The sequence below is a fragment of the Myotis nattereri genome (genome assembly GCF_964212035.1).
Source record: "Myotis nattereri genome assembly, chromosome: 3".
NCBI lineage: Eukaryota > Metazoa > Chordata > Mammalia > Chiroptera > Vespertilionidae > Myotis > Myotis nattereri.
Genome location: NC_138077.1, coordinates 180,510,912 through 180,525,263, shown reverse-complemented (window position 1 = coordinate 180,525,263; position 14,352 = coordinate 180,510,912). Strand labels below are relative to the sequence as shown.

Below are 14,352 nucleotides of genomic sequence, written 5' to 3'. Positions count from 1 at the left end.
TTGCAGGAACTAATCACTTTGCTAAAAAGTTTGTAATTGACTAAAACCCAGAGAAAAAAGTTTGCTTAAAGCTTATTATTTAAATAAGACTCACCATTCAACTAGAGACCAAAATATACTAACCTCAGGCACAGTATCTTGTCCTTTTTTCTTTCTGACATATTTATAACTTTACAATCTACCCTGCAGAAATGCAGCTATATATTAAATACAAAACATTTATCAAGCAAACCTATGATGAGCTGGATGCTGGAATTTCTGAGCAGGAAACACTGAAATGTGTAATTTCTGGCTCCTCACATTATTTGTGCAGTCCATTATGTACAAACACCGCCTAGTGCCAAAATGTAAACTTTGTTCTAGATGCATTATCTACATGTATTTGAGAATGGTTTCCAGTGTTGTATTTTATAAACTAAAAAAATGGCTGTTAAAATATGGCAAGTAATGAAATCCATGACTATGAAGCAATTCAGGTTAGGAAGTTATCTTCTGAAGCAGTGATCCCCAAAGGGCATCTGATTATACCAGAATCATCCAGATCATTTCAAAATTGCAGATTCTTAGGCCTGACATTTGGAGATTAATTCCCTATTCCTGGAAAGAGGCTCAGAAACCTGTGTTTTGGAAAACCTCCAGGTGATTCTGACACATTCAGACTTGCAACCCACTGCTCTAACTTTATGGACTGTGATCAACACATTTCACATCATGTGAACCGTCTGGATTTGCTCTGGAAGGAAGGGTAACGTCCCCCTCACCTCTTTTTTATCTTTTGTGGTTTCAGAACCACAGAAGGCACCATGGAGCTTCTCTTTCCCCCTCTTAAAGGGTCAAGTGTTATTTCCTGACTAATCTCTGTGGTTTTCAAAGCTGGGACCCGGGTTCTCAGGATCATGGGACGTTCATGTGAAGCCTTGTCTTGCTCAGCACAGGAGCGTCGCCTCTCCCCCGTTTTCTCTGGGGCTTTCAGAGCTGGAGATGAGGTCTGGAGTCCATCAGGCTGAGACCTCTTAGAAGGTGAGGTGATCTCAGAGGCCACTTTCCGTTTAGTCCTTCTGGGAGACTCCAAAGACACCTGAGAAGTCTGCTGGGAAATCCTAGTGTGAGGTGTCACAGGGAAACCTAGGCCCAAGAGAAATCACCACAAAGTGTGAATTTTCTAACTAGCCCTTACACACCCCCAATCTCATTATAGCTAAATTCATCCACTGAAGTCATACAGAGACATGAGTTCTCCATATTTTGAATTATCTCATGCGTTTCCCCTCCCAGGTCAGGTAGCTATATTATTTTTAATCTCCTAAATTCTGTGGGTGATTTTCCTAGTTAGAACCATAAGTCAACTATTAAGTCAGCTTTTGTAGGTAAATGTTTAATTGGATTTCTCTGAAGAAATCTACCAGATCACTGCACATCCTCAGCCTCATTCAACAAACAGCATTTGAAAAACTTATACCAATAAATACCACATGATCTCACTCATTTGTGGAATAGTGAACAACATAGGCTGATGAACAGGGACAGATCCAGAGACAGAGAAGCAGTGATCAGACTGTCAAACCTCAGAGGGAAAGTAGAGGAGGGTGGGGGTAAGGAGAGATCAACCAAAGGACTTGTATGCATGCATATAGGCCCAGCCAATGGACACAGACAACAGGGGGGGTGAGGGCATGAGTGGGGGGAGGGGAGGCTTATGGGGGGAATGAGGTCACATATGTAATACCTTAGTCAATAAAGAAATTAAAGATTGGGGAAAAAAGAAAAAACTTATACCAGTGGCTCTGTTGACTAACACCAACGCCTAGATTTTTCTTAGCTCAGATTAAGTCTACCAATAGAGAGAAGTTGGATCCCTGGGGGCAACCAGTTGGGTTCAGTGAATACACGGGACCACATTAAGATTTGCTCCTCTCTCACCATGACTGCAAGCACCATGAACCTGACATTCATTCACAGGTATCAATTGAGCTGTTAAAATGGCACGGTATGTGCCAGGTGCTTGGGGGAAACAAAAATTGAATGAGACAATCCTGGTCCCCAGTCACAAGACACTCCAGTCTAACAGGGTAGATGATATACATGGGTGTCTATGATATGAAGTAAAATAATTGTTCTAAAGCACGTAAGTGCTAATGAACATGGCTAATAAAGATAGGGCATGATCAATGGATAGAGCGTCGGCCTGCGGACTCAAGGGTCCCAAGTTCGATTCCGGTCAAGGGCATGTACCTTAGTTGCGGGCACAGACCCAGTAGGGAATGTGCAGGAGGCAGCTGATCGATGTTTCTCATCGATGTTTCTGACTCTCTATCCCTCTCCCTTCCTCTCTGTAAAAAAAAAAAAAAAAAAAAAAAAAAAAGATAGGGCATGAAAGAAAAGGCCAGATCTTACAGGTCTTTGAACATGAACAGAAATAAAATAACCTAACTCTATTTCACCTATAATATAAATATCAGAAGAAAAAATGTAACCAACTTTACTTCATCAATGGAATACATTCTAAAGGCATAGAGCAATGCAAATAAAATTTTAACTTTCACTTGATTAAGTTTACTGCCAGTAGTAGTATTGGTATAGCTATTGTGAGACTCTTCCGTGTGTATTAGGCTTGCTCCTGGGAGTCAGGGCTCTTCTCCCTAAAGAAGGTGATACTATCATGGACTGTGGGAAGAAGGGAAAGAGCCCTGTTATGTATAGACTAGAAATATCAGTATGATTTCAAGAATGTATGTCTTTTAGCTCTTGTACTAGGGATCTAAAAGGCAGTGTCACCTTAGTAGCAGATCTTGAAGAGCTCATTTGTTATTATTTTTAAATCTTTATTGCTGAAAGTATTACATATGTTCCTCCTTTTCCTCCCATTGACCCCTTCTAGCCCATCCCTGGACCCCTACCCCAGGCCTTCACCACCCTATTGTCTGTGTCCATGGGTTATGCATACAAGTTCTTTGGTTGATCTCTTCCCACCTCCCACCCACCTTCCCTCTGAGATTCTGAAGTCTGTTCCATGCTTCTATGTCTCTGGATCTATTTTGTTCATCGATTTATTGTGAAACTCATTTACAGAGCTCAGTATCACTAATCACAGAAAAATACAACAATGGCATACCAACCTCACACCTATTAGGATGGCTACTATCCAAAACAAAAATAACAAGTGTTGGGAAGGAGGTAGAGAAATTGGAATCCTTGTACACTGTGGGTGAGAATGTAAAATGGTACAGCTGCTATGGAAAACAGTATGGTGATTTCTCAAAACGGAATTACTATACAATCCAGAAATTCCACTTCTGGGTATATACCCAAAACGAAAGCAGGGACTTAAGTAGATATTTATATACCTGTACTCATAGCAGCATTAGTCACAACAGCCAAAAGGTAGAAGCAACCCAAATGTCCATTCACAGATGAATGGGTAAATACAATGTGATATGCACATACATACCATGGCATATCATTTCAGCATTAAAAATACAGGAAATTTTGACACATGATACAATGTGGATATTCCCTGAGGACTTTATGTTAACTTAACCAGTCAGAAAAAGACAAATACTGTATGATTCCACTTGGATGGGGGAATTAAGAGTTACTGTTTAATGGTTAGAAGATGATGGTGATGGTTGTACAACAATGTGAATCTATTTAATGCCACTAAACTGTGCACTTAATAGATTAAAATGGTAAATTTTATACGATGTATATTTCAACATGTGTCCGATCAGTACCTGGCCCACTGCTGCACGAACTTAATATTGTAGAATGAATTATTATCTTATTCCTTTGGCCTCAACTGCCCACTGTGATCCATTCCACACTTACTTCCAAGCTCCAGCCTCTTCCTTGCCCTTGGGGTAACAAGATGGGTAGGAATTTGGTGAGATTTGGAGGTTGAGTGCCTCAATTCAATCCTTTTGACACCATGCTTTGCCGTGGTCCAAGAAGGGCTGCCTATGCTGCTATTCTTGGTTTTCATGGGCTTCTGGCCTCTAGGACTGCCTTCTTGTAGCTTATTCAACTCTGCAAACAATTCTGGGGATAGTGGTTTGAAGTTCTCCTCATTCCAAGACAGTTTCACAAAGAACGTCTTCTCATTTTTCAGAGCTGAAGGTAACACTTCATCTGGGGCTAAAGCTACTACCTGAATTTGGAAAGTAAAGGTGAATAGGAAGAAATGAGGACCAAAATAGCCAAGGAATGCTCCACGATGACTGTAATCAAAAAGCACTGAAGTCTGCATCCTTCTCTGGAACGTTCCTCTTCCAAACTAAAGAGGCACAGCCAAGGCATAGCATATTTCCAGACTCCTCCTCGCTGACATCCACACTCTATGCTGGTTTCTTTTCCAGGTCATGCTATTCAGCCATGCCAAATTTCCCCACAAAAACATCTCTAAGCACGCTCCACTGCTCAGTAGTCTATAATGGCTGCCCACTATAGCAAGATCAGATTACTTAAACTGAGTTTCAGTCCTAACCGGTTTGGCTCAGTGGATAGAGCGTCGGCCTGTGGACTGAAAGGTCCCAGGTTCGATTCCGGTCAAGGGCATGTACCTTGGTTGCAGGCACATCCCCAGTAGGAGGTGTGCAGGAGGCAGCTAATCGATGTTTCTCTCTCATCGATGTTTCTAACGCTCTATCTCTCTCCCTTCCTCTCTGTAAAAAATCAATAAAATATATTTAAAAAAAAATAAAAAAATAAATAAACTGAGTTTCAATGCCTTCTCAAATCTGCACTCATTTTACCTCCTGAGTGCTCAATACTCTTCAAAATGGCCTTCCATCATTAGTCCAGCTTGGCTTGTCACAGTCCTGCTCATTCTCACCATAGTGCTCCTCCCTAAACACACTCCTCCCTCTCTGCCCTTCCAAATATACCTATCTTGCTGTGTCAGCTTATACATCTGCCTTTCACTCCTTCACTCTGGCCCAGATTAGAAACATGTGACTATAGCCATGCCAGACCGAAGTCCCTCTGCAGTACCATTAAATCACCCACCTACTCACCATGAGACCACAACTCACACTATGATCTAATCTCATTTTGGGCCTGAGGTAGCTTGAGGAATAACCCATATCTTAGTCTCTGAACTAGTGTCTCAGTTCAGACTATAGTTCATCGGAACCTGATTTATCATAAAGTCCCATAACACAATTTGCCTGCAGTGATCAGCACTCTTCGTACTGCTTTATTGAAGGTGAAGTCCTCACTTAAGCAAATGTATTCAGCCTCGCAATGCTTCATGCCTACCACAATCATAGCTAAACACAATTTCCCACTGCAGTACATTTGCTAATTCCTGCTCATCCCTCAGGTCACTCCCTCCAGGAGGCTCCTAACACATGGTAAGTGAGCTCAATAAGTATCTGTTACGATGAAGTAGACAGACAAGCAGAGAAGATGACAAACAGCAAAAAATTCATTTCCGTGGGGTAAATCAGTCAGTAATACCTTTAAGGCCATGCAGTTTAGGAGGCAGACAGACATAAGCTTCAAGATAGAAGTGAAAATCAAGGCTTCACCTACCTGCACAGGGCCAGAGATGGTCTCGGCATCAATGTTGCTGTTACAGGCAGGGTAATCATACCAGAATATTTCCTGCACATCAGGCTTCCGACCCAGCAAATGCTGTTTACTGACAGAAATTTCACAGAATCGGATAAACCACTGTACTCGAGCACGTTTCTTGCAATAAGGTTCAGAAACTAGGAGGGATAGGTGGAAAGGTTAAGAAAATGCCAGAACATTTTATTAAGCACTTCATCTGTGTCAGACACTGTGCTAAGTACTTGATGATACTCGATTAACGTATTATTTTTAACCCTCACAAAAACCCTACAAGGTAGGGACTATGGCTATCTCCCTTACATAGGCAAAGTAATCGAGTTACAGGGACCTTAAATGATTTTTCAATGGTCACAAGGCCAACCAGCAGCAATTTGACTCAACCCCGCACCCATGTTCTTCTCTTTGCTCCACCACTTCCTAATTGTGACTGTCAGTCATCAAAAAAGTTACTAAAGGCATTTGAGAGGAGCAATTCTAATCAAGGGCACTGAACAAACCTTATAAATCAATGCTTATAAAGAAGCCATCAAACAGTAGAAAAGCAAAAATCCTGGCAAGAATCAGAGTATCAGCCACTGAAATGACTTCCGGCAAACATGTGCTTGCAATCTTCAGTGTTGTCACTGTATGACACCATTAACATTACTGCATACCAGCATTGCTCCAAATAAAAGCACATACACTCTAGTGCCATCACCATCATCACCTCTTCTCTTTCTTTGCTCTCTTCAGAGAAAGACTAAAGCACCACACAAGGATTCTAAAATCTGCACACAGGGCCTATACTTCAAATACTGAAGTCCATACTGCTGAGGTGCTCCCCCTAGTGCAGTGGTCGGCAAACCGCGGCTCGGGAGCCATACGCGGCTCTTTGGCCCCTTGAGTGTGGCTCTTCCACAAAATACCATGTGCGGGCACGCATGTACAGTGCAGTTAAAACTTCGTGGCCCATGCACAGAAGTCGGTTTTCGGCCTGGTCGAGTCTATTCTGAAGAAGTGGTGTTAGAAGTGGGGGTGTCAGTCAGTCGGGCGACGGGAGACGTGGGCGCAGGGGAGGCGCACGATTCATGCACGCGTTGAGTGAGCCAATCGGTCAGCAGTCTCATGTGCAGTAGTTAGTGTTAGTCGCGTCCGCAAATCGCGCACACGGGTGACAAAAGTAAAGTTTATTAAGTTAATTTTAGGGAACGTTGTGGAGTGAAAGAAGATGTAGTGTCGAGGATTGAGAAAGGTATGTTGAGATGGTTTGGACATACAGAGAGGATGAATGAAAGGAGATAGACAAAACAAGTATACAAGACGAGTGTGGATGGGAGAGTTGGAAGGGGTCGACCTCAGCGAACCTACCTCAATCAGATTGAGGACGTTTTTAGCAAAGGCCAGCTTAGGAGTACCCCAATTAAGTTAATAACAATGTACCTTCCTATATAGCTTAAGTTTAAAAAATTTGGCTCTCAAAAGAAATTTCAATTGTTGTACTATTGATATTTGGCTCTGTTGACTAATGAGTTTGCCGACCACTGCCCTAGTGGATATTAGTTTGATGAGGTTTTCCTCCATACTCTCAAATATCCTTCCTATGTAGGTAATGTACTAGTAAAAACATCTTTATCCATTCACTCTATCAGTTCCTTTATTTTAGGCATCCAAATTGCCACAGGATTAACTCTAATTCCTCTTGGAAGAGGCAGTTTTGTGTAGTTTCAAATTCTTCTTAATCCTCCTTTTGGAGTTCTGCCCCATTCCCACCTTTCTGTGCTCTTATCTGCTTTGCTGAGGGTTAAAGCTCAGACAATCAGCAGAAGCAGTGAGTGTGGACTTGCAGGCTCTGGTTAGCACTACTTTCCCTTTTGCTCTACCATTTTTAGGGGCAGAAGTGGCTTTCTGCACTTACTGATCTCTGGGAAACACTATTTTTGTTTTTCAACACTTAAACGTAAGTCCCTCTGGGTAAAACATCTACTAAAGTGTTCTTGTTTTACTGACTGAACATCAACTCATATTAATCCAACCTACCCTCTCTCTCATTAAGAATTTGCAAAATTCATTACTAATCTTTATGCCTATCGAAAAGCAAATCACCTATTTTTTTCTTCCCCCTTCTTCCTGAATTCATCCGTTCACTCCATTCCAAAAATCCAGCCTAATGGCTATTCTTACCCACTCCTAAAAATAATGGGGGGAAAAAAAGAGCTTTAACTTTTTTTAAAAAACTTTTTTAAAAAAAGCTAAATTCTTGAGTGCCCCCCCACCTCCCATCCCATTTTATCCAATACTGCTCTAGTAAGGAAGTTCACTTGATGGAAGAAGGTACAGCTAGTGCTAAAGTAATCCCACTTCAGAATCTAGGGGTCACACCTTATATGCTGCTGTGAACAGAGGCTTCAGTAACTGTCCCCCTTCCCTACCACCTGGCACTTCCCAATTATTCATGACAAGGAATGGTTTTCATCCCAATCCCAAACTCACCATCTTCAAACAGCTCAATCAATTTAGCAACATACGGATTTTCATCATCATTCCCTTCAACCAACACAAACTGTCCAACTTGGATGCGAATCTCAGTCGAACAACCTTTTGATGTCACACTCATTTCTCTAGGAAGTAACAGGGAAACATGTTAGGAAAGTGCTCTCCAACTGGAAAATCCCCTAAATAGTTCTCTCTGCTGACCAATTCTCCTACTGGAAAAACAATTCACCAATTTCTATGCAAGAGTAGACAAAATGGGTTGAATGAATTGTTTTGGTATGAATGATTAATCCAGAAGCCTTAATATGAACCCTACTTCCCCCAACCTTCTATCGAAGGCTTCCAAAGGCATAAAAGCTGCCCAATAACAATACCAAATTAATCATGGATCTCTAGGGCTGGGAGGACATAGTAACATTTAACCCTACCCCGTTATGCAGAATTACATAGACTCTACCTTAAATGACAATGTCATGCATATCACATTTTATTAACCTGACGTCTTCTTTTATCACTAAACTGCTATATTTATGCTACCATCTTCTTGCATCAAATAAAACCTCTCCTTACAAACAATTCGTATTTACTGTCCCTCAGTCCTCAATATATAGTAACTAGAACAGCCTGGATACAAGTTATTAACAGTTTATCCCGGAGAAGTTATATTTCCAGGACAACCAAATCACTCACTTGTAGGTTTGGTAGTGTAGTTTTCGATCCAACAATGGGCTGCCAACCCACGAATAAGTCGGTCTGCTCTTCAGCCTTGTAGAGCAGTACGCCATGGCTCCTGTGTAAAAGTCACTAACTCTGAGTAAACATCACAACACTTTGATGGATTATAGGACACAATTCCCGCTTTCAATGAGTTCAACCTTCTTTTCTGCCCTAGCTACACTCTCACACATTTTAAACTTAGAAAACATTTTTAGGAAAAAGTTAAAGCTCTATGAAGATCAAGCATAAGCCATTTAGTATCATCTGTGTATGTCTTGCTCTATGCTTATCTCTTTCTATCCAGGGAAATAGGAGGCTCAATATGTAAGAAATGAACTATAAATGTTTAGAAGTACTTACTAGGTACAAGGTACAGTGATAGGCATGAAACAGCTAACAACTTGAAACTAAAACACAGTGATACAGTGGTTGGTTTTATCTTTATAACACTTATAATCTAGAAAGGGATAAGCTATAAATGCACCAAAGGACAAAATAGTGTGAAGAATCAAGAGAAAGAGCAGAGAGACTACTGTAAGTACAGGACCGGGTCTTGCGACTATTTGGGGAGGAAGGGCTTCCTATATGGGTTTTCTGAACTGAATATTAAATAATGAGCATATATTGATACAATGGAATGAAATGAGGGATTCCAAAAGATGGAGGCAAAAACATTCAAGAGGCATTTGGGGGAATAGCAATGGGTTTTACTAAGTATATTATTCCACTTACATTAAAGAAAAAAAAAAGTGTCACTTACCTGTATTGCTCTGACAGTTGTAAGGGGTATTTTTTTGGGGGTAGCTAACAGGTCCTGGATGTAAGTATTTTGAATAGCTGAAAAGAAATGCTTGTATTAAAGTACATGATAAAAGATGTTTTTATTGACAAAAACAAAAATGTGAACAAAAAATCCAAACATATATGCTAATCTTCTTTAAAATTTGGAAACTGCCATTTATCCTAATAATAATGCCAACCCATTATCTTACATTTAAATAATTAAGAAAATAAATATTTTTGGAGAAGAAACATGATTTTATATGTATAATATAGATACATATATAGTGATCATAATTATCATTTCAATAATATATTCAGGTTGAAATGGACTTCTATATGTAGTATTAACAAGTGAATATTAATTTAAATAGTGTATGTACATGCTCCAAATAGTAATGATGTAAAAATTATTATTTTTTAAAATTCTTTATTGTTTAAAGTATTACATATGTCTCCCTTTTCCCCCACTGAAGAAAATAAATCTTTTTTTTTTTTTTTTTTTTAAATATATTTTATTGCCGAAACCGGTTTGGCTCAGTGGATAGAGCGTCAGCCTGCGGACTGAGAGGTCCCGGGTTCGATTCCGGTCAAGGGCATGTACCTGGGTTGTGGGCACTTCCCCAGTGGGGGATGTACAGGAGGCAGCTGATCGATGTTCCTCTCTCATCGATGTTTCTAACTCTCTATCTCTCTCCCTTCCTCCCTGTAAAAAATCAATAAAATATATTTAAAAAATATATATATTTTATTGATTTTTTACAGAGAGGAAAGGAGAGGGAGAGAGCCAGAAACATCGATGAGAGAGAAACATTGATCAGCTGCCTCTGGGGATGTGCCCGCAACCAAGGTACATGCCCCTGACCGGAACCGAACCCAGGACCCGTCCGTCCGCAGGCCGACGCTCTATCCACTGAGCCAAACCAGTTAGCGCAAGAAAATAAATCTTACATAAGTGTCTAACTACTCTGCTTTGCACCTGAAACTAATCTATATATATAAAATTCCTAAGTGACCATTATGACCAGTTGACCAGTGGCTATGATGCACACTGACCACCAGGGGGCATATGCTCAAGCAGGAGCTGCCCCCTGGTGTTCAGTGCACTCCCACAGCCAACCTCCCGCGGTCCCTACCCCCTGGCCAGCTGGCCCTTATTGGCCCTGATTGCTGGCCAGGCTGAGGGACCCCACCTGTGCAAGAATTCGTGCACTGGGCCTCTAGTATAAAATAATATTGAATATCAACTGTAACTGACAACAAAAATAAATAAATAAATAAATAAATAAATAAATAAATAAGGAAAACAAGCCTTTCCTCTAAATTCAATGCTTTTCTTATGAAGCTAACATTTGACAAAACTGGGGTAAAAAAAATTTTTAATGCAGTCTGACAAAATTACTCCAAATGACTGATAGCAGGACCAATAACTGCAGTCTATGTTGAAAACAACAGAATTAGAATAGTATATTACCACTGATTGGCTGCCTCCTGCATGTTTCCTACTGGGGTTTGAGCCTGCAACCTGGACCAGGAATCAAACTAGCGACCGCCTAGTGCATGGGGAGACACTCAACCAACTGAGCCACACTGGCCTGGGCTCTACAACTCTTAAATAATCTAATGGCCTGATCTGTCATTTTGACTATGATATTTGGTTACACTGTCACAATGATCTCATGTTTCAAACAAAAACTTGGCATAGAGTAGATCATTTCCATACCAATAAGGTACTTAATCATGTCTAGTTAAGGCATCAAATCCATACTCTCAACTCTTAAATCCAGGCAATATTTTAGCTGACTAAAGTAGGTATCCTTCAAAACCAAGTCAAGATAAAATTTAACATTCCTTTTCTAGATCATTAGCTATGTTCAATGAGCCCAAGTACAGTAGTTCCCCTTATCCTCAGAGGATGTTTGAAGATCCCCAGTGGATGCCTGAAACCGTGGATACCCAACCCTATACATATATACTGTTCTTTCCTATATTTACATACGTATGATATAGTTTAACTCATAAATTAGGCACCATAAGAAATTAACAACAATAATAAAACAATTATAATAATATACTGTAGTATAACTTATGTGAATGTGGCCTTTCTCTCTTTCAAAATATCTGATAATCAATCTGATAACTGAGCCAGCTAATAGGTGGGTAGCCCATATAGCCTGGATACGCTGGACAAAGGGTGATTCAGTCCTGGGCAGAAGAGTGCAAGATTTCACTACACTACTAAGTACCATGTGCAATTCAAAACATAAATTTGTATTTCTGGAGTTTTCCATTTAATATTTTCAGACCACAGTTAAAGGAGGTGACTGAAACGTTGGAAAGTGAAGTTGCAGATAAGGGGGACTACTGTATAGGCATATATGTGTACAGTGTGGGCGATGCACCCTCGGCTCAGCAGTCGGAGGGTATAGGAAAGAAGGCTCCGTGGGCCTGGACATAACCTGCCTCGCCTGGGTCTATCACTGCTCCAGGCCTGCTTTTCCAAACCTCAAACAGACCAAAGCTATTAGTGCACTCAGACTCTTCCTGAAAATCTTTATAGGGATGGCTCAAGTCTTAGCTCCAGTGAGACTTCCTCAGAGGCCTTCACTAATACACAATGGAAAGTTGCCCACCCCTGTCCCTCATACTGCCCCTCAGGTTCACGATCCATGACACCACCCTATTATCAAAGCAATAGCCATGATATTACTTTCTTATGTAGTGTTTCCCATATCCGAATGCTGTCTTACAAAAGAGCAGAGATCTTGGGGCCTTGTCTCTCTTGCTCATCACTGCATCCTTTGGACTTGGCACATAACAAGTGAATGAACAAATGAATATGTGAAAATGATTAGGGCAATACCAAGTGTGGTAAGGATGTGGAGCAGCCAGAATTCATACACTGCTGGAGGGCATGTGAATTGGCAAAACCACTTTGGAAAATTGGCGGTATCTACTAAAGCTAAACGTATGCGTTTCCTATGACCCAACAATTCCAATACAACTTACCCAACAGAAAAACATACCTATCATCAAAATACATGAGCCAGAATGTTCACAGCAGCATTATAAAGCACTGAAATTAAGCCAAGCACAAAGTGGGGAAAACCTCACAAAATAACAATGAACTAAAGAAGTCAGATGCCAAAAGAATGCATACTAAATTTAGTCCACTTATATAGCATTCAAAAACAGGTAAAAGTAATCTATAGTGTTCGGAGTCTGATTAGAAGGTAACCTAGGGAGCATGAAAGGGTTTTTCAGGGATGCTGGTCATGTTGTTTCTTGATCTAGAATCTAGATCATCTAGATCAGCGGTTCTCAACCTGTGGGTCGTGACCCCTTTGGGGGTCAAACGACCCTTTCATAGGGGTTGCCAAGACCATCAGAAAACACATATTGAATATATCATTACATATCGTTTTTGTGATTAATCACTATGCTTTAATTATGTTCAATTTGTAACAATGAAAATATATCCTGCATATCAGATATTAACATTACGATTCATAACAGTAGCAAAATTACAGTTATGAAGTAGCAACGAAAATAATTTTATGGTTGGGGGTCACCACAACATGAGGAACTGTATTAAAGGGTAGAGGTGCTGTAGACCAATTCCAGCATGTCATAATTTCAAGAGTTTCATCAAAAGGTTGATGAGACTTGGGGACTCAACAGGGTTGAGTCATACATGTAGTCATCTGTTGGGAACGGCTAACGGCATTTCCCCAAACCTGAATAGTAAACTGATCGTGGCTGCCAGTTAAAGGGCATCTTAATCTACATGTCATTGCCTCCTACTGGCCAAACACCTGAACAGCTGTAGGCTATTCCCCCCAAACTGACAATGGACTCTGTACCCTTTGAAACCTTACCCATTGAAGTGTATTATCTCCACCTTGCCTTAGGACAAATTGTGTTAATAAAAGCAAGGGTCCTAGACAAGGAGGGACTCTCTTCAGTCTGACCCCCAATGCCTTTCAAAATTATATCTCGTCTCCGGACTCTTTATTAGTCTCTGGATTTCTATGTCATCTACGCGCAGCCCCTTTTCCAGATTTCTGAACCCTTCTTGATGCTGCGACATGAACCCCGGCATAAATGGACGCCCGAAGTGGGACTTTTTGAACCCTGGCAGTGCCAACAATATCGAGGCATTAGGAAGGTTGAGAACCACTGATCTAGATCATCTAGATTCTAGATGCTGATTACATGGGCATGTTCCCTAAGAAAACCTACTGACATGTTATTTCTAAAATTCGCTGATTAGGTGAAAGAGATTATAAAATAAAAATATATTCAGCCTGGCAGGTGAGGCTCAGTGGTTGAGCATCGACCTATGAACCAGGTCATGGTTTGATTCCCAGTCAGGGCTTCATCCCCAGTATGGGCTGTGACGGAGGCAATCAATAGATTATTCTCTCTTATCATTGATGTTTCTCTCTCTCTCTCTCTCTCTTCCTCTCTGAAATCAATAAACATATTTTTAAATATCTATATTCAAACAATAAAAACTCATTGAGCTGCACATTCATGATTTCTGCATTTTTCTGTATGTATGCTATTTTTCAATGAAAAGTTCAAAAAATTAAGCAGGAGTCCTGAAGAGGTAGCATAAGGACATCATAGATGCCAGGCTTCTGAGCCATTACCTCACTTTCTTACCCTTGACCCAGCATTTCATCTCAACCACCATCAACAGAGAGATTCCACAGAAGGGTGATAAATGGGATAAATAAAACGAGCGGCCAGACTTGGCCTAGCAAAGGCTTTGGCTTCTAGAAGGTACCCACCACAGACTCTCAGTGT

At 40.7% G+C, this 14,352-nt stretch overlaps 1 protein-coding gene across 1 annotated transcript in view; it reads right to left on the bottom strand.

Moving 5' to 3' along the window:
* The window catches only part of ORC1 (origin recognition complex subunit 1), a 31,498-nt gene that overhangs the window by 14,944 nt on the left and 2,202 nt on the right, over positions 1-14,352 (bottom strand). The window contains exons 2-7 of the mRNA XM_081087122.1: positions 9,521-9,597; positions 8,734-8,833; positions 8,041-8,168; positions 5,530-5,708; positions 3,826-4,144; positions 762-1,125 (exon numbers count right to left, since the gene is read on the bottom strand). Of these exons, the coding sequence (XP_080943248.1) occupies positions 762-1,125; positions 3,826-4,144; positions 5,530-5,708; positions 8,041-8,168; positions 8,734-8,828 (1,085 nt within the window). The 5' untranslated portion in view covers positions 8,829-8,833; positions 9,521-9,597. The remainder of the gene's footprint in view (positions 1-761; positions 1,126-3,825; positions 4,145-5,529; positions 5,709-8,040; positions 8,169-8,733; positions 8,834-9,520; positions 9,598-14,352) is intronic.